We start from the raw sequence: 21098 nt of genomic DNA, 5'->3' as shown, positions 1-21098 counted from the left end.
TCATTAGCATAATTTCCTTCGTAGCCCACATAATTACAAGGAACATAAATACTTTTAACCTTAAAAAAAAAGAAAAATTATTAACTTTATTATAACTAATATATAACCTGCACACACATAACCTATACATATCATTTCTTTGTTAAATAGTTCATTTTATTTGAACGAAAATTTTGGTTCTATTGTATTTTCCATACTCTGGCCTTTTTAACGAATTGTTTTTCGTGCTGTTTAGAATCATAGTCATGATAAACGTTTCTAGTTGCTATATAATATTTACTTGGGTCGTTTATCGATTAAATCGTTTCGTCGTAGACGCAGTGTGAGCTGTGGTAAGAAGGAATTTTTCTTTTATTATTGTTGCTCCGCAAACAAAATGTTTCAATCCATTTGAAATTTTTTCTTTATAGAAAGTAGCGGGCCAGGGAACTTGTGAGAGTGTAGATAAATAGCCGTTTACAGCTCCGTTGATAATAAGGGGTATTTTTAATGAAAGAACAACCCCGCATTCTAAAACATTTAGGGAAACGAACATTAAAATATATGATTATAATTAATGTTACTAAATTATTAATTAGAAATTAATTTTATTATTATATAGAATTATTCAATTATTCTATAGAAAAGCTATCACTTTTCAATAATATTCTAGTATATATTACAAAGTATAATATTTAACAAAAGATAATTCACAATTGTAAACCTGAAATTACACACAATTAATAAGTTTAAATATCCATTTTTTTAATTATCAAGTTTTTAATTTTAATTTTGGTTTAAGTGACATAAGAAACTAGCGTCAGTTAGCTGTTCTACTTTTTAAAGCATGAAGCTGTGTATAATGAACTTAAATTGTTAAAAAATAGATTAATTGATAGTGTTGATCGTGTAAAAATATAATTAATAAAGAAAATGTACCTCGTATATGATTCACGAAAATATTGCAACTTTTTGTAACTATTACATTAATTGAAAATTTTCCGTATAATAAATAAATTAATTTGAACTATTAACGCTGTATTAAATATGGCATAAATAAATGACCCTTTACACTATTTCAATGAAATATGCTACACATTGTACTAGAATCCATGTAATTATAATTATAGGTAATATTTGTATTTTTACTATCTGAAATTGTTAGATAATTAAAATTTAAGATATGTTATCTAGCATGCTAAACTCTAATAATATGTCTATAAAAAAGTTTCCTTTAATATATTATGATATTATAAAAGAATAAGCCCGTACAGGACTAGGTTTTTCAAATTGTTTCAAAGCTTTAAACATGTTAAGTCACTTAACATAGATATCAGGATATTTCAAATTATAAGTATTTGTACGTATTATAATTTTGTTAATAAAGAAGAAGAAGGGTTATTTTTCCCCATAAAAGTTACAAAAATTATGCTGACACCCCTAACATATGCAATAATAACCTACATACTTGGGAAACATCGCATTGGTTTGGGTTCCCAATGACCTGTATCGTTACATGTAACTTGATTTTTTTGTTTCAATTGAACTTTTCCAACTTCCTTATTATTGTCGCGATAACTGAGTTCTGCGATGGTTCCAGGCAAAACAGGAGATTCACAAGATACCCATTCACCATTCAATGTACATTGAACGTTAGTCGATACTGAAGCCAATGACTGGCAACATATTTCTAAAATAATGTAAGAATCATAAAGAAAATGATTGATTAGTAAAGAATTGTCGTTATAAAACAAAAGTTTGTAATCTTACCTACACAAACTGGAATATTTAACCAGTTTCCTTCTGGATCACAAAATACATCACCGGAACCGTTTATTTGGTATCCGTGATTACAGGTATAAATTAAATGGGACAAAGCTGGTAATTTTGTACCCTCCTGTACGTCACAATTGCTTTGTTGTGATTGACATTGCAACTTACATAATTGCCGATAACCATTTGCTGGCTGGGAATAGTACAAATATTACAAATATTTTTTTGTACTTGCACAATTGAAGCAGGTATGGACGCTAAAAAATCTGTAAAATGAAAGCAATTATTTAACTATTTGATCATTTGTCAAATAAGTTTTTTACAAGAATCATTCAGACTTATAAAGAAACGTATTTCAAAAAATAAATGCGCGCAATTCACTCGCGGTAGAAGTGTTTAAACCTTCAGAAAACTAAACTTTGAGAGAATAAGACAAACGTTTACATTTTATTCTACATTACACATTATACAGACTCCAAGTTTTCAATTTCAACAAATGACACGAGTAGCTTATGGTAACTAAAGTATGAAATAAATGCTTTGGTTTGGATTTGATTAATATATCTTTGAAATACAACGTCAATTACTGTTTTCGTTTATATTGTCGATTCAGTTTGACTGTTGTACATTTTAAAATTTAATTTGGTGTTCAGGAACTCAATCAAAGGGAACGCTGTATCCGATGCTAAATTCACGTTGAAATGCCCACTTAAAATCATTGGAATTTTAAAGCAATCTTTTTTAAGAATCCGCGATGATATTTCTGGTGTGTAATTTATTGAATTTTCGTGGATGACCTATAGATGTAAATGTTTGCTCTCTTTTCCGTGTCGTTTCTTCGTTTTATCGAGTATTAAAACACAACGATTCTAAAGAAGTTTTTACTATCTTTTTTTCACTTACATAATTTATCAAATGTCTACGGACAAATTGTAATGATGTAGGGAGTTAATAATAAAAAAAAAAAAGAAAATTCTAATAATAAGGAGATCTAATACTTAAGAAAATTTTTTCTCAAGGTTGTGTAGAAAATATATAGATATAATGAAACGAATGTCTAATGTATAATATATACTCGTGTTCGCGAATGAAATTTTTTCCTATTAGGTTGAAATCATCATCGCATAATTGAAGAATAATTGCAATAGCAGAACAAAATATTAGTAAACTCGTTTTCGATCATCTTTCTTGAACGTCCAATCGTTTATTTATCGCTTTTACTTTCCTTTGTGTCTTCGTTTATGACCGAGTGGTCTTCTCTTCTTGTCTACACTTATTTTGTTTCTTATTTTTTTTCTGTCGTCTATTTGATTACCATCTATTCGTCTAACGTCTGCTTCTACGTCTAAGTTCGACTGTTCTCGTCTAACACCTAACATCGACTGATTTAAGCGTTAATTTCCTTTTTTTCCCAACGCGTAACGTCTAAGCCGTTAATATCATGATTTTCTACGAATGAATCACGCAACAATTAATAAATCATTCGTACGTATACGCTCATCAGTCTTTACTCTTCCACTCATTCACATTCATTTGTCTCGATATTTTTATTATTTTATAGTAATTTTTTTACTTGAAGAATATTTCCAAGAATATATACGTTTTTTACAAAGAACTATTTATATTTTTCATGATATTTATATAGTGTACGAAACAACGAATTAAAGTAACTTATATGAACATGGTATTTCGATCATTTTTTCTCGTGTTATTCGCATCCAAAGATAATTACTCTGTTCGGCTCTAATATCTCTGTTATTAGTATAATAATAATACGAAAAATGATTCATACGAAACTTGCATAGCATGAAAAGGGACATATTTTGATATCTATTTCTTTTTTGTAGGTAAAGGCATAGCGGAGGTATCGAGGACATCTAATTTTAGTAATATGAAAATTATTGCTAATCGTATGAAAAATTAATATCTTCAAGATATTGTTAATATTCTTGGAAATATAAAATAATATAATGTAATTGTATTACTTACAGTCAAATGCAATTAAAAATGAACACTTTCTATGTACGATATCCATAGTGAACAAAATGAAAAAATAGAAAATGAATTTTTAAATTGAAATAATATTCAAAGAGAGTGCCGTATCGTGTTGTCTTAGATCAACTCAGATTCATCACTGTTTGCGAGTCGGTCCGTTGGTTCACATTGGAGAAATTTTTAATGTTCGCTGTATGTTATATACGTTATATCAATACTTGCGAATACTTGCGGTTACGTGATTAAAATTATGAGATAAAAATGTAATCGATAGAAACAAGTTAAAAGAAGTGTAATCTAATATAATAGTAGAGATTCGTTTAATATGTTTAATCTATGTAATTATTATTGTAATATTAAAGTGTAGATCACAAATGTCATGATTACATTATGATTACATCATATAATAAATAACATCGATCATATTTCATTTATTTTGAGCATTAAACAAGTTTTCATTCGCTTCAAAATGATTCCAGATTTTACTGCTATAATTAGTGACAATGTGTTTGGATTACGAATACAATATATTCGTTTATCAAATAGCAGTAATAGCAGTAATAGCAATAATTAGTAAGCAAGAAATGAAGGAGATAAAGAACTTAATTACCTACGTCCGTTCAGGAGACACTAAACACCGCTTATAATTAATTATTAAACTAATTTATCACTAATTAATAAATATTTTTACAAATGAAGCTACTTATCGAATTACAGCGAGTTAAATGAAATTATCGATTGACCTTTTAAGCGTTTTGACGCATATATTTGTTCTCACATAAACATTCAATTTAGGCTAGTTAGGCATATGTGGGATCTGACAAAACCATTTTATTTTCATTTTGCAATGAAAATTCAGTTTGCTTAACTTGCGCTTTTTCGTAAAAAATACGCAGCTCCAAGTGTGCTTTTTTGTAAAGAGTGGGCAGTCAACGGCGCACGTTTAACGTCGGACTACGCAGCGCTCAAAGGTTTAAGCAAAATGTTGTCAAGCTACTTATACTTTTTAGTTTAGGAAATGATTATAAAAGTCGACTAAACCACACGCTTAGACGATCTAAGAAAAGTTAAACAATAAAAGCTAAGAAAACGGTATGTATACTGTGCTTACTATTACGTGATGTGTGGACGTCGAATAAATATAAAGATACACGAAATATATTCAAAAATAATAATTTTATAGGTAAATTTGTACATCGTGAAATCATTTTAAATTAGCTGTAAGAAATACGCGAAATAAGCAGCAAGTCGTTTAGAATTTTTGGTAGGCCTCGGCGAAAAAAGCATTGAGCGTAAAGGATTCAAATGCAGTCAAATGGTTCGTATTACTTAATTCTCATTATAGTATTCTGAGATATTTTTTTTCTAGTATCTATGTGTTCAGATACTTTGAAATCTTAAGTATCAATAGCTATTAATTTTCTATATCGTATGCTATTATAGGATAGTATAATCTTATGGTGTTTATTTGTTCACGTCTATTAGCATTAAGAAGACAAATAAATAATTCAGAATAAATTGTTTGATGTCAAGCCATTTTTTCATTTAACATTACATTTGTCACTTTTAATGTATCCTTTCATTTATTGTATCAGTAATTATATAATAATCTAATAATTCAATAAAGATAGCGCATTTCTTTTTATATTGTTCTTCCATTTATTTTTCTCTTGAAGAATTGTTTATGTTTTAATTGATAATACTTGTAAATTTTTTATTTATTTAGGAAAATTAAAAATTGTTTAAATTGGGGAAAACATATATGTAGGATCGAATCCTGACCATCTGATTGCTAGGGAAATACACTAATGCTTAACTTGAATTTGACCTTGAATAATATGTTTTATTAACACCTATTACAAAACTACATATTACAATAATATTTATCGTTAACAAAATAAGAAGAAGCAAATAATATAAGAATATAATTAAAATACATGTGTGCATAGCTTGCGCATGGTTTCATAATGATTACATTTTATAGTTCTATGGCGATTAAGTATGTACATAAATCTCTTGGTATTTTATTGTAAATTTCGATCAGGAAATGTTAAGACATTGAACGCCGACTTCGCGTTATTATGAGATTATTTTTACAATATGTTATCATGTTTTAAACATTGATATATTTTACTTTCCATTGTTTATTTTTTTCTGCATTTGTTTAATTTCTAATAAGACATAGATAATATTCTATGCAAAATCAGATCAACAATTACACCTGCCTACAAATGAAAACTTTTTGAACGTTATTTTGATTTGAGTGAAAAATATCACTAATTTATAGTATTTTGAACACAAAAATACCTATATAATTACTCTATCACATCAGATTTCTTTGCAAAAAGGAAAAAACGTTTATTTTAAAATTTTAAGAAAAAATCAATTATATTATAAATACATATATTTGAAAACTTACAAAGAGAAAATATCAAGTACAATAATTGCTACAGGGCTATTTTGAGTGACATCTTTTACGTTTATTGATAAAATTACGTCTGGGTGTAATTTTTTTAATAGAATCATCAATAATATCACGTTTTATTGACCAGCAGTTATCATATTCACATTCCATCGACCATGGTACCTTGTTTCCATAGTTTTAATGTCTTGGTGAAACCTTTCTCCATGTTCTTCACTATAATCACCAAGATTATTAGGGAAAAAATCCACATGTGAATATGAAAAATGGAGATTTATACTCATATTACACCCTAATTTTTTATATTTATTTAATAAGTTTGCTACAATATTTTTATAATCAGGATGTTTGTGATTTCCTAAAAAATTGTTGACAACATCTTTGAACGCCAGCCAAGCTTCTAATTCAGTAGTATTCAGTGTTGCATCAAATATTTCATCGGTCATCATAGATAAACACACTGATTTCAGTAAATAGTTTGTAAACAAAGTAACTATAACGGCTTATTTCCATGTAACGCGTTTCGGATGGGCGTGTCGCTGTTCCAGCTAATATATTTTCTCACGAGAGGTCGCTTAATTCAAGGAAAGAGCGCCAAAACTCAATATTTTAATTTATTTTTACTGAAAAATCAAAAATAACGAATATATTAATTTTACTAAAAATCTAATGTGATACGATAAAATTAGGTTTGATTTCGTAATCAGCACTACAAAATTAGTGGAAAAAATTAATTATATCTTTGACAAGGAAAATCATGTTGGCCAGTGTTATTCTGTACAAATTAATTTAAAAATCAATATTAATACAATGGCGTTCAATGTGTGTGTGTGTTTTTTTTTTAAACTCCATACATATTTACAATTTGTTCGTAGACATTTGGTAAATTGTTGTATAAGTGAAAAAATATAGCACGTGGACGGTTTCTCCAATGAGATAGCGTCGCTATTGTCGTTTATTTCGTTTAGTTATAATTTTTACTAAGTCTTCTGGGTGGATTCCTTTGAACCTTCTCGGGATATATTGGTTGTAGTTATCGTTGACGGGTTTATGTGCGTATCAATTCTTCTTTTGTATCTGCTGGTTGACTTGGTTATTTCTTCTTCTATCGTGGGAATATTTAAGTCCTTCCTTATCTCTTCATTACGGACGTACCATGGAGCATCCACGATTGTGCGCAGGGTTATGGATTGTTGAGCCTCGAGCTTGACAATGTGGCTTTTCGCTGCTATACCCCATAGCGGTAATATTTCAATGTGTCAATTTGAATCTTATTTATAGAGTTAGGTACTAGGGATCAGAAAAGAGCTAAAAAAAACTGGTCCTGTTATAACTTATTTTAACGGCTATGTAAACTATGTACAGTATTTTCAGTTGAATAACAGTAAAAGGCTTCTGCTGGTACGAATCCAGATTTCTAAGTTTTTGCAACATATCTGTCATTTATGAAAAATGTACGCTAATCAAGTTTTTGACATTGAATAATTTAATAACGTTTATTACGTGTTTTCTAATTAATTTAATAATGAAATTACCAATTCCGTATATATTTGCTGTCTTACAAATGTTTACATTGCTATAATGTATTTAATAACTTGATAGTTTAATTCTAAATATTTGTAGGCATGATTTCAAGCATTTTTTTTCAAATTGTCTAATATATTCCATTTAGCTGTTGTTGATTATAATCCAAATGATATACCCATAAATTATAAATAGTCTAATTAATAGTTAATAGCACAGTATATTTGTATACGATTGTTAAAATATTTGTTTTTAAAAAGACTTCAAAATATATAAATTAAAATAACCATAATTTTTTCAGAAATATTGATATTCTCTAACACAGCTAAGTACTTAGCTGTTCATAGTTTCTTATATATTAATTATGACAAAATATCCTTATTTTATAGTAAAAGTAATCATTTTACAGAAATGATGTACATGATACTTTTCTGAAATTTCAAGAATTTGCAATTTAAGAAAATTATGTTAAAGTCGCCATTAAAGTTACAAAAATGTATATTTTTGATTTTTGTTCTTAAATATACACAAAAGTGTACATTTTTATTCATTTTTAAAAAGAGTTATTTATTATCTTTTCAAAAATTCCTAGAACTTGTTTTTAGTCTGAAGCCTCAAGGATTGCGTTACTTCTTTATGATACCTCGCAAAATGAAGTTATATTCATATGATACATTATTTTCTTTAAGAACACTGACATATGCATATGTGTAAACTGAATTATTTATTATATTAAAATTTGTCGATGGAGAAAAAGTTTTAATCATTTTCTTGTATATTCATTGAATTTCAAATCATTTTATCGTCGCAAAATCTTTTATTTTTTAACATAAGTAAAGTAAAGAATAGAAAACAAGTTTAATCACACACACATTTTCTTTTCGCTTTTGAAAATTTCTCGTTCAGTAAGTTAAATATTTTATAATGCATAATGCCCTCCTTATTCAGATATTAATTTTTCTGAATTCAATTAAAGACGTCTTATCCACTCTTACTAATCTTTTCAAAGAATGATTTTTATTTTTCGCAAAGGTTTCAAATGATACACGGAAATTTGAAAAAAAGATTGTTTTTTTTTTACCTAATCTTACACCATCTTCCATGCTTATAATAATAGTTAATTTTACCCATTTGACTATCCAGAGATTGACTGTTAATTTTTAAAGCATCCAAAAAGTGAGTAGTCGTCCAAAAAGGATTTTCTTTTATTAGTCATGATAAAAATGCTTCAGTCTCTTCGTATGTTACGACGAATATTTCACGTATACGAGAATGTTTCATTTCATAATCAAGGAAAATATTAAACCAATATTTAACTGTTGCTAAACATACTTCAGGAAACCGATAATAATTCAATGATAGAAGCTCCTCTACAGTGTTTTCAACACTTACGCCTCTTGAATAATTTCTCCTCAATTGTACCATCACATTTGTAAATTTCGCAGACATATTTAAAAATGTTCAACAAAGAACATGAAACTCATAAATAACAAACGAATCTTTATATCCAAATATTAAAATAACACTTCACATGAACGTTTAACATTGATTATATATCAGTCTGGTCATAATTTGTTGCGATTGTAGATGACTTTGGAATATGACCAATCGGAATAGTTATTAATAGCACTAATTAGCCGTGAATAGGCTAAATATGTAATAGTTTTATAGCAGGAATGATTTTGTATATAATGTTTATGATACCTGAATAGTAGGAAATCAGGAATTGTGTGTAAATCGCACAAGAATAGCCTCACGGTATTCGAAAAACTTAGAACATGTCAATATGGCGTAACTGTGTCTATGCACAAACGTTTTATATAGGTAACTGACCTGAATGGAAGTGGTCAGATTTCCTACCCATGCACATAGCTCATGGTACGATACACCAACCTTTACTTCTCGAGCCCTTGCATGCCCTCGCCACTCCACTAGCGCCGCATCTACCAAACCAATTCGGCGCGAAATACAAATTCCTTCCCATAGATTAAATAACCCGAAAACTTAGCATTAAAATTGAAAGTATTTTTAGTAGGAAAAACGAATATAATATATGTTATGGAATAATAAATTATTCAATAAACGAATATACGACGCATCTCGTTCCAAGAAATCAGAAACCAGTTTTGTGTAAGATTACAGAATACCGTTGAACTTAAAGAATAATATTATTTATTTTGAACTAAGAAAACAAGAATATTGGTAATATCAATTATAAATAGTATTCGTAAACATGTAATTCAAGCGTTAATCAACTACCTGATAGTAAAAGAATCTTGTTATTTAAAAAATGTTTTTATTTTTGACTTTGTATGATTCTTGTAGAAAATTTAATTGACGAATGATCGAATAATTGAACAATTAGTTTTATTTCATAGTCTTCTTAACATTCATACCTCTTTCAATCGTGGCAATAGAAACAAATGTTTGTACGGTGTCTTCCAAGTTAGCAAATTGCTATCGACAATTATGTAATTTGTAATGCCAATCACAACAAAGCAATTGCGACGTGCAGGAGGGTACAAAATTACCAGCTTTGTCCCATTTAATTTATACCTGTAATCACGGATACCAAATAAACAATTCCGGTGATGTTTTTTGTGATTGGGAAGAAAACTGGTTAAATATTCTATTTAGTATTCAAAAAATTGTAAAATTAAACGTAATGAAGATAGAAAATATATATCAATATCTATACGAATTGTTTTCTTTAATATTTTTATTATTTCCTTAATAATTCTACATTAATATTATATAATAGAAATACGGTGCAAATCATTGACTTCAGCATCAAATGATGCTGATTGTAAATTAAATGGTCAACTGGTATCTTGCGAATCTTCTGTTTTGAGTGGAACCATCGTACAATTGAGTTGTCGTGAAAATTATCACGAAATTGAAACTTTTGTATAAAAATTAAGAAATCAGGTCAATGGAAATCCCAACCAATACGATTTTTCCCAAGTATGTAGGTTATTACTGTTCGTGTTGAATTTTGCAACAAAGAAAGCGAAAGATCCGTGGTTCTAGTCGCTGTCTAGCCAGTCTTGCGGTTTAATTTTTTTACGAATCCTACAGTTGATTAAAATTTAGTTCGAAAGGTTATAGTAATTTTAATATATATTTTAGTACGGGGTATAACTTTTATCGTAAACGGTAATCCTGGTGTTGACGGTCCAAAGGAATTTATTTGTTGAACTAGAAGATTTTCTTTTTACTACAGATTATTGCGTTTTTGATGAAACAACTAAGAAAGTAAGTGACGCGTGAAAATGTTATGTAGAAAGCGGAAATACAATTCGTTACTATGATTATAACCTGAATGATGTAGGTTTTGTAAGACGGAGCTAATATACGAAAAATTGAAAGACTAATCAATTGTTTAACTATTAATGGAAAAAAACGTCGAATTATTATAGTTTAAATAAAATAATTATTCTCAAATGTATATATATAATAATTTTCTGCTCCAACAAATTGATGTTAATTTGAATTATTTTGTCGTCAATGGAAATTATGCTTGGAATTTAACGTTTATTGGAGATTGAAGAACAATTTGTATTCTAACTTACGTTATTATTAACATACATGAATGATACTTTATTAATTGATTTTTGATTAACGCTCGTTGCAAGAATCGATAATTTTGTCTTCAGAAAACCAAGCTTCTATCTAAAATTCGAAAAACAACGATTTTCATGTTAAATACAGATCTGTAAGCAGCAATTCTGTTATATATGAACAATAAATAACGGATGAGGAACTATGTGTGAGTAAAACAAATAATTACTAACGGATAAAAATCAATATGTGGTATTTATCATGTTTATAAGTAATGAGAGCGATTAATATCGCGATTAAATTATATATATATATGTATATTTCTTCAAAACTTGTTCCTTTTTTTATACATTTATTCCACGATAGTAATTATGAGACTTAAAATTCATGTGTATTGATATAACGTATATAACATACAGCGAGCATTAAAAATTTCTCCAGTGTGAATTACTTTTTCATTTTGATCACTATGGATATCGTACATAGAAAGTGTTCATTTTTAATTGCATTTGACTGTAAGTAATACAATTACATTATATTATTTTATATGTAAGAATTATATTTTATAGTAATAGTATATATTTATTAGTGATTAAACAGGTATAATGTTTGAAAATAATAAGAGATAGAATAGTAAGTATTAGCCCAGTCAACGCGGGCCCACCACGGAACTTTCTTACTAACAGCTTCAAAATTTGATCTAAGGGTAAGTTGACGACGCTGAATCGAATGGTGCTAATTATAATAAAGTCAGCAACCGTGATCTTGGGGAAAAAGGGTAAAATATAGCCATATCTTAGAATCTAGGCATTTAATCGAAAAAAGTTGCAAACAAAAGTTGTAGAGAATTGAAAAATACATAAAAAATGTTCTATGAGTTATCTTCGTATTTTCAAAAATAAGCGCATAAAATTGGATTGAAGATGGGAACAAAATTGTAAGAGTGGGAGAAAGCAAGCTTATCCCTCCGTCGCGTTTTACACGCGAGCGAGCTAGTGTGCGTGCGAGCGTCCGTGTGCACTAATACACAAACGAAGGATCTTCGGCAATCTTCGGGACTCTCGGTCTTGAATGCAAGTGAGAGTGAGAGAAGAAACCGATATTTCCCTTTTCTATTTGTTTAGGCGATAACGAGTATTATTGTCCTTGGGAGCGTTCTAATATTTCTCTTTTCATATATTTTCTTTCGGTAGCAAGAATTTTACGTCTTGGCCATCGAGCGTCGTGCGTTTTGTATACGAGTGCGAGTGAGAAAGAAAACCGATATTTCTCTCTTTCTATTTTTTCTTTCGGTAGCGAGAATTTTTCGTTTTGGCCATCGTGCGTCGAGCGTTCTATATATCTATATATATCGGCGTATAAGCGCGGCACTTTTAAATCGAATCTTGATGCTTATGGCACGCCATTTCTTTATTTATTGTCAAAAATAATGAACCTTGAGTAAAAAAAAATAATTCATTTTAACAGAAACTATTATTATTTAGTTGAGAGTAAAAATAATGAATTAATTTTGTGTCTCGCCATAAAATTAATTAGAATAATTAATTGATATAAATTCTTTGCCTCACAAAAATATTTTGTATATCAAATTGAATACGTATTCTCTTTAAGACGAAATTTAAAATTTAAATATTTTTCCTATTAAATTATGTATTTTATAAAATTTTAAATTACTGACTTTTTGTCTCGTAAAAATTTATTAGTTTATCAAATTAAATACATATTTGAAAAAGGAGAATTTTATAACCACACATAAAATTAATTCAAGATATATATGAAAGGATATTCTAAAAACGTGGAATTTATTTTTTGTCTATACATAATTTTAATTCATTTTATTATGTTATAAGAAAACAGTAATGCATTCTGATTCATCTTCGAAGTCTTAAGAATTGTACGAAATAAATTGAGCTATTATCAATTGGTGCGTTAGCGTAAGTAGTAACGTCTTCGCTTCTCGCGCTGGGTATTTAACGTTCGATTCTTCGTGGGGGAATTATTTTTTTATAAGTTTTTCTATCCTTAGGTTATATAAATTGTTTTTACATTTCCTAATTTCTAATTATATATAGAAAACAATTAAAATTATTACAAAAAAATTAAAAGCAATAAATTTTTTTACATCTTGCACAAATAAAGGAAGATTTATTATTTAAATTACAAATTCATCCTGTAAATATCATCCTAAAAAATGTCTCGTTTCGGCACGTTAAAAATTAATTTTTGTTATTTATTGGATATTATTTAATTTATAATTAGTAACTTTATTACTCGCGTAATAATGTTGATTTCTTAATAAATTTTATATCGTTAGTGCAAAATTTGAAAAAAATCTGAGGTTGGACTCACTGACTGTCTCCTTGTTAAGGATAGAAAAACTTATAAAAAAAATAATTCCCCCACGAAGAATCGAACGTTAAATACCCAGCGCGAGAAGCGAAGACGTTACTACTTACGCTAACGCACCAATTGATAATAGCTCAATTTATTTCGTACAATTCTTAAGACTTCGAAGATGAATCAGAATGCATTACTGTTTTCTTATAACATAATAAAAATGAATTAAAATTATGTATAGACAAAAAATAAATTCCACGTTTTTAGAATATCCTGTCATATATATCTTGAATTAATTTTATGTGTGGTTATAAAATTCTTCTTTTTCAAATATGTATTTAATTTGATAAACTAATAAATTTTTACGAGACAAAAAGTCAGTAATTTAAAATTTTATAAAATACATAATTTAATAGGAAAAATATTTAAATTTTAAATTTCGTCTTAAAGAGAATACGTATTCAATTTGATATACAAATAAATTTTTGTGAGGCAACGAATTTATATCAATTAATTATTCTAATTAATTTTATGGCGAGACACAAAATTAATTCATTATTTTTACTCTCAACTAAATAATAATAGTTTCTGTTAAAATGAATTATTTTTTTTTTACTCAAGGTTCATTATTTTTGACAATAAATAAAGAAATGGCGTGCCATAAGCATCAAGATTCGATTTAAAAGTGCCGCGCTTATACGCCGATATATATAGATATATAGAACGTTCGACGCACGATGGCCAAAACGAAAAATTCTCGCTACCGAAAGAAAAAATAGAAAGAGAGAAATATCGGTTTTCTTTCTCACTCGCACTCGTATACAAAACGCACGACGCTCGATGGCCAAGACGTAAAATTCTTGCTACCGAAAGAAAATATATGAAAAGAGAAATATTAGAACGCTCCCAAGGACAATAATACTCGTTATCGCCTAAACAAATAGAAAAGGGAAATATCGGTTTCTTCTCTCACTCTCACTTGCATTCAAGACCGAGAGTCCCGAAGATTGCCGAAGATCCTTCGTTTGTGTATTAGTGCACACGGACGCTCGCACGCATACTAGCTCGCTCGCGTGTAAAACGCGACGGAGGGATAAGCTTGCTTTCTCCCACTCTTACAATTTTGTTCCCATCTTCAATCCAATTTTATGCGCTTATTTTTGAAAATACGAAGATAACTCATAGAACATTTTTTATGTATTTTTCAATTCTCTACAACTTTTGTTTGCAACTTTTTTCGATTAAATGCCTAGATTCTAAGATATGGCTATATTTTACCCTTTTTTACCCTTTTTCCCCAAGATCACGGTTGCTGACTTTATTATAATTAGCACCATTCGATTCAGCGTCGTCAACTTACCCTTAGATCAAATTTTGAAGCTGTTAGTAAGAAAGTTCCGTGGTGGGCCCGCGTTGACTGGGCTATATCTACAATCTAAACCAATAGTCTAATGCCACGATATATCAGGTGTAACCCTTTACGTCCGAAGACAACCGTTTTAATTAGCGAAGAACACCCGAACCCGACTCTTCGTCGCCTATCGTCGTCTTTTGTCCCTTCGCCGTCCCCCGTCGTCTTCCGTCTTTTCTATTACATCACACACTAGTCGTTTCAACAAAACTATTACGGACCGCCCTCCCCAGTCCTTTCCGTCCCCTATTTATACCCGACATCCCCTCCATCGTCTCTCGTCATTTTCCGGCATTCTTTCTGGAAACTTCCCGATGATTCCCGATCACGAATAAAGGCCTCTCCCTGCACTTTCAAATCGGGAACGTTCGAGAGACTTCGACGTGGCCACACAAAGGCGATAAGTCCAGATGGTGTAACCTTACAACCTAAAAAAATACTCTTGTCTAACGCAACGGTCCCTTTTCCCATCCTCAACCGATGCATTCCTTCATTCCTTTCAACCATTCACACCCATACCATTACACATATGGCAGATGAAGACCCACACAAACATGAAATACTTATATTTACATTTCTCAAATATTCTCCAACCCCACAGTACGCTAAGCTGAATTTTTTAATTTGATAAGTTTTCATCTGAAAGTAATTGATGGTAATACTACTGCCCTATGTGACGTAATGATGTTTACAGCAATTTTTGAGTCGTGCACCAATAACGGTACATGCGGCGTGGTAATTAGTTATGTGTAAATTATAATAGGAAAACCGCAGGAAATATCACAAAAAGGGTGACACTTGTTCGTAATGATTGTTTTAATAAGCCATACGTATGCAATAGTTGTTTTAACAAAATTCATCACTATATTAAAATATATGACAAATATAGGATTTATTCACTATTTCTTATTCACTTTGGTACATAATTTTGTTTTCGCTTATCCGTTGTTTTCATTACCAAGCGGAAGAGAGCTCAGTCCACTTATCTCATATTGTAGTCGAAAGAAGATAAATGTTTCCAGTATGTCACGTCAATACTTCGTAAAAAACGCGAGTGTGTGTATTTATGTATGCACGTAAGAAGTTACACTTTTTTGACGTATAACAAAACAAAATAATAAATAATTAAATTTAAAAAATTATAATATAAACACTCAGTATTATATGTCAATATAAAAAGTACAAAATCATTAGTGTGAATTATGCAGATAGCAAACAAATTTAAAAGACAAAATACTTATTTTAAAAATACAATTTTTAAATAGTTAAAAAAAGCACGTGTTCAAAATTCTTATATCTAGATACGCATTTTCTTAATTACAATTTTTTTTAAGTTATTTTACGTGAGGCAGAATCATTTCTTAAAAATTTACCTGCAAAAAGCACACTCATAAAAATTTCATTTTTATATATATCCGTACATAAAAACAATAATTATATCAAAAATAATCAAAATAAATTTTTTATATTTATTATATATAATTATTTATTATCTGATTGATTATTATTTATATTTAATTATATATTAACACTTTATTGAGACGGCTCGCAGTTGAGACTGCCGCTCACTAAGTACTGGCTTAGGGGCGCGCGCATTTACTCCCAGTACCGGCTATTTTTCCAACTGTTCGAAAACCGTCGATAGCTAAAAGCCGATTAATAGGCAAGCGGTCGAAAAGCGCTGGCAAACGAAAAGCTGATAAATAGGCTCGCGGTCGATAAAGTGTTAAATAATAGAGTAATAATAATTTATATTTTAATTATTTATATATTATATATTTACAATTAAAATAATGTTTATATTATTTCATTGTTATTCATAGTATGTTTTTAATTTTATCTATAAATATTTGAGTTTTTTGTTTTGTTAGTTTGTTAAAAACCCTTAAATTTGAGTTTCTGGCCGTTGGTTTGTAGCCATTGTATATATTATATTCAGTGTATATTATAGTCACATTATATTATTACCATAACATTGCTACCTACACTATGCCTGATAAAACTACATAGTGGTGTAATATCTGTATTCGGCCAATTGCCAACGAAGCTTCTGCTATGACTCGAGATGTTTCTAAACATAAATTTCACTTCGTCTGTGCTAAGGTTAGATGTGCCCTCTATTCGAGATCTGAAGTTAAAGATTTCGTTTTTAGCAAAAGTCCCATATGTATAGTGAAGAACGATCATTTAGTTTCTGTTCCGGGTGAAATTAATATAAATTTAAGTAAAATAAATGACACTGATGCTAAACTCACAGATCAGTCTACTAAACTGGATGGTATATCTGTTGATTGTGCTTCTCTACGTGAAGATTACAATGTCTTGGAAAAGCGAGTTAGTGCTATTGAATCTGCGTAATCGTCAGATTTAACTTGTACAGTTGGCCAATCGACCAGTTCTCAATTAAAAGCTATTCAAGAGATAGAAACGCGCCTGTTATTTATGGAATCGAAACAACTCTTTGATCAATTTGTTACTTCTGAACTTCCATAGCTTGAACTTCCAGAGAATTTAACAGTTGCAGTTGTTAAGCTTGGAAAAATTTTGGAGGTTCCTGATCTGAGTACTAATAGTTTCCTATTGATAGAGCGTATTGGAAACAAAAAGAAGAAAAATGTTAAAGGAAACTCTTCTCGTGAACGTGATATTCTTATAAAATGTCATTCTTCAAATTTGGTTGACAAGTTTATTGCCTGCAAGAAAAAACAAAGCGATGTTTCAGCTAATTTAATCATCAATGGGTCGCAAAAAATGCCAGTTTTTGTGAATAAGCGGTATTCATCGTCATTATAAAAATTGCGACAGAATATTAATAAGAAGTTTCCTCATATTAGCAAAAAATTTTTGGATTACGGCTAATTCTGTTTGCGTTGACCTTCCAAATGGATCAGAACCTGTGAAAATTTTTCCGTCAACAGATTTATCAAATATTCCTAATCTCTGTGATTATTATTGTAATATCGGCTCTCAGCAACGTAATATTATTGCTGGATCATCTTTTAATTTAAAAATATATCACTTAAATGACCAATCACTTATTCCTCATATTGAGAGATGAGTTTCGTGAATTTTTTAGAGAAACTAATCATGACATTATTGCTGTCTCAGAATCTTGACTTTCCAGTTGTGTTGCGGATTCTCAAATATAGCTTCCGATGTTCCATTTACATCGACATGATAGCAAGCGTCGTCATGGTGGAGGTGTTTTATTATTTGTACGCATCTTACGTTACGTTATCTTATCTTATTGTTGCTTGCTCATCAAATCAAATAGATGCTTTTCCCGAGTACACGATTGCTGAAGTATGGTCATCAATTCGTAATAACGTTTTAATTTCTGTAATTTACAGGTTGCCTAACACAGAATTATTGGATATTTTTGAACAAGATTTTGATGAGTTTTTTATGCATTATAAAAATATTGTGATAACAGGTGATTTAAATATTAACCTGTTACGTGATTCTCGTGAATCCATTTATTTAAATAATTTCTGTAAAAGCCATGACTTATGTATTGTGCCATTTAATGTTAAAATCACACTCCTACATCAGATACTTGGATTGATCATTTTATCATCAATAATGGTTTTTATTTATAATATCTTCTTGTCAATCTGATGAGCCGTTTCTCTGAGATTATGATTGCATATCAGTGACTCTTACAATGGGACCTTACACTGAAATACCAACGGATTTTAACGAGCTTTGGTATATCAGTTCTATACTTTTGGGTGTTGTCGCGGTAAAATATTTTTGCCTAATGTCCAGCCAATTTTAAGAAAAATACTTTTAGTTTTGATTTTTGTTGCATACGTATTTATATTATCTTAAATTCAACCGTCTATCAAGTGGCGTACTAGCGTAAGTAGTAGCGTTCTCGATTCTTGTGACGTTAGTTAGTGTTCGATTCTTCATAGGCGAAGTCTTTTTTAATAATTTTTTTCTATCTGTTTTCAAATTTTTTTTTTAATATTTCTTAATTTTTAAATATATACAGGAAAGAGAAAATGTTTGTCTCAGATTTGAGTTGCAAACATCTCTTCCACTCAGATGATCTTATCTTATTATTATTAACTTATAAGTTTAATAATAATTACATAATTTTATTTTCTGTTTTGTTTCATTTATACATTCTATTAAACTGTAATTAATGGCCTTTAAAAGCCTAGGTTCTAGGGTTATTAAAATATAATTAAATAAATAAATAAATAAATAATACTTTGTTGTTTTTTATTGCAAACTTCGATGCGATTACATTAGATACGAAATCAAACATATTAAAGAGTAATAAATGATAAACTGATCGTATTATGGGAAACCATTTTCCATGATATATGAAAGGAGTTCTCCTGTCAATTTTTGATTCTCTTTTATTAGTTCTTGAAATGGTAAGGAGTCAAAAATTTCCTTACGATGATTTCTTATATAGAGCATACTCTTTTGTTTTATTTCCGGAATGTTAAATCTATCTGCGAGTATGAAAAGTTTAATAACATTGTTCAGGTTAATATACCCTATTGCTATATTGATTAATTCCGTATTCAAATATTTCATTTGATACATATCCGTTGCTACTATTAAATTTATAAGAAAATCTTCTCCAAGTTTTTTAAAATTAATTTTGCCAGTTTTACCAAGATAAAGATATCTCAATATGATCTGAAATACTGCTGGATCCATTTCCTTGATATAAATGATGTTTTCCTTACTTTCTCGCATATCATTTCGTAACATTGCTGCGAATACAGGATTTCCGACAAGTAACGCTTTATGGGCAGAAAATTCTTCTCCCTCGACATTTATTATCACGTCCGTAAATTCTTCGTCCTCATACATGTATTGCAGATTAGAGCGCATTGTTAAATTTTCGTCATTTATACTTTCGTTATTTTTTATTCTATACGTGACAGTTACTTTACAATTAAAATCCATAGTTCCATAGAAATAATCGACGGATGTTGTTGGATTTTCTTTATTGACTTTTACACTTACATTGTAATTGCGCTCTTTATTAAACCATAAAATTTCTTCAAACCGTAGTTTATCAACATAGAAATTTTTGGAATCGTCTTCAACGAATAAAGAAAAAGTTATAGTTCTAATTGTGATTTTTAATTTTACACGACAACGTAAATCAGTGCCTTGTAATACAAATTCAGGAGATTTATATTGTTCAACATCAGCAGAAATTCGAACTTGAAATTCAAATATTGTCTTCATATTTTCTATATCTTCAATATTATTATCAAATAATAAACGATTTTTTCTTCTATCATTGGACATTTTTTACGCGTAAAAGCACTATTACTTCGATATTTATTTTACTTAAGAGATGTGATCACTTCTATATTATATTTTCCGTACTCGAAACTGCACTAACTTTTGCGAATAAACTGTCGTCAAACGAAAATCAATGGGATATGGATATAGTCCAACGTCCTTTAGATATACGTGGTGCGTGGAGAAGAGGGGCTATCGATAGCGGAAAAGGTTTTCGATAATGTAAAAAGTAGAAGCAAGAGAGTATGCACATCTAATCGAAGTTTGTTTAAACAACGAACAAACTATCCCGGACCGTTCATTCGACCTTTTTAGCTAATTTATATTGTAGGATTCGTGAAAAAATTGGGCCGTTGGACTGACTGGACCGGGACTCGAACCCGGATCTTCCGCTTTCCGGGCGACTGCTCTTTAACCAATTGAGCTATCCAGGGCCCACCGTCCAATCTCCTCACGAATGCCTATTTAAGTGTTTGGCTTGGAGGTGCTCGCATCCCACACTCTACCATATTGACACACAACATAAAGGACATAATTATATTGTAATTTCTTACGATGAAAATGACGTTGTAGGTTGCTAATACCACGGTTGGTTTTATTTACATACTCTGCGACGTAATTGACACATGAATATTCTTCGGTGATAAACTAGATATCTATATTAGATTTAACACGGGTGTGTGTACTTATGCACGCACGTAAGAAGTTATACTGATTTTGCATAACAAAACAAAATATAACCTCAATAACCTCAAAAATAACTCCGAAAATTGTATCCCGCGTGTGAATTCAACGTTTCATTTCAACGTTTGTAAA

General features: G+C 29.8%; 2 protein-coding genes and 2 long non-coding RNA genes across 6 annotated transcripts; 1 reads left to right on the top strand and 3 right to left on the bottom strand.

Annotated features, from left to right (window-relative positions):
• Positions 1-69: 69 nt before the first annotated feature.
• On the bottom strand, positions 70-1948 carry LOC122513526 (the record flags this gene model as incomplete). The annotated part of the gene is made up of 3 exons (XM_043629934.1): positions 70-510; positions 1448-1669; positions 1750-1948. Coding segments are annotated over 3 exons (642 nt in total), but the record flags the coding sequence as incomplete, so codon positions are not given.
• Positions 1949-4249: 2301 nt separating this feature from the next.
• LOC122526745 lies at positions 4250-5279 on the top strand. The gene is made up of 2 exons (XR_006306197.1): positions 4250-4839; positions 4931-5279. It is a non-coding gene; the product is annotated as an uncharacterized LOC122526745 (long non-coding RNA).
• Positions 5280-5612: 333 nt separating this feature from the next.
• On the bottom strand, positions 5613-10285 carry LOC122526731. Of its 3 annotated transcripts, none has more exons than XR_006306180.1 (3): positions 8821-9877; positions 6055-6792; positions 5613-5968 (listed from the first exon to the last, which is right to left on the bottom strand). It is a non-coding gene; the product is annotated as an uncharacterized LOC122526731 (long non-coding RNA). The 3 variants fall into 3 exon arrangements; XR_006306181.1 differs by having other exon boundaries at positions 6167-6792; positions 8821-9872; XR_006306179.1 differs by lacking the exon at positions 5613-5968 and having other exon boundaries at positions 6137-6792; positions 8821-10285.
• Positions 10286-19213: 8928 nt separating this feature from the next.
• On the bottom strand, positions 19214-20646 carry LOC122526690 (TD and POZ domain-containing protein 3-like). The gene is made up of 2 exons (XM_043650232.1): positions 19637-20646; positions 19214-19471 (listed from the first exon to the last, which is right to left on the bottom strand). Exons 1-2 carry the CDS (start codon positions 20283-20285, stop codon positions 19311-19313), a joined length of 810 nt encoding a protein of 269 aa, XP_043506167.1. The 5' UTR covers positions 20286-20646; the 3' UTR covers positions 19214-19310.
• Between the last annotated feature and the right edge of the window lie 452 nt (positions 20647-21098).

This window comes from Polistes fuscatus, unplaced genomic scaffold (assembly GCF_010416935.1).
Source record: "Polistes fuscatus isolate 324 unplaced genomic scaffold, CU_Pfus_HIC Scaffold12, whole genome shotgun sequence".
Classification (NCBI taxonomy): domain Eukaryota; kingdom Metazoa; phylum Arthropoda; class Insecta; order Hymenoptera; family Vespidae; genus Polistes; species Polistes fuscatus.
The sequence above is the reverse complement of the archived record's forward strand: the minus strand, read 5'-3'. Positions and strand labels throughout refer to the sequence as shown.

Bases quoted from the DNA above. Each gene is read 5' to 3' on its own strand.
- LOC122526690 (XM_043650232.1), bottom strand. From the start codon at position 20,285: ATGTCCAATGATAGAAGAAAAAATCGTTTATTATTTGATAATAATATT. The intron at 19,472-19,636 runs GTAAAACTGGCA...TCATACTCGCAG, and splicing joins ATTGAGATATCTTTATCTTG to ATAGATTTAACATTCCGGAA.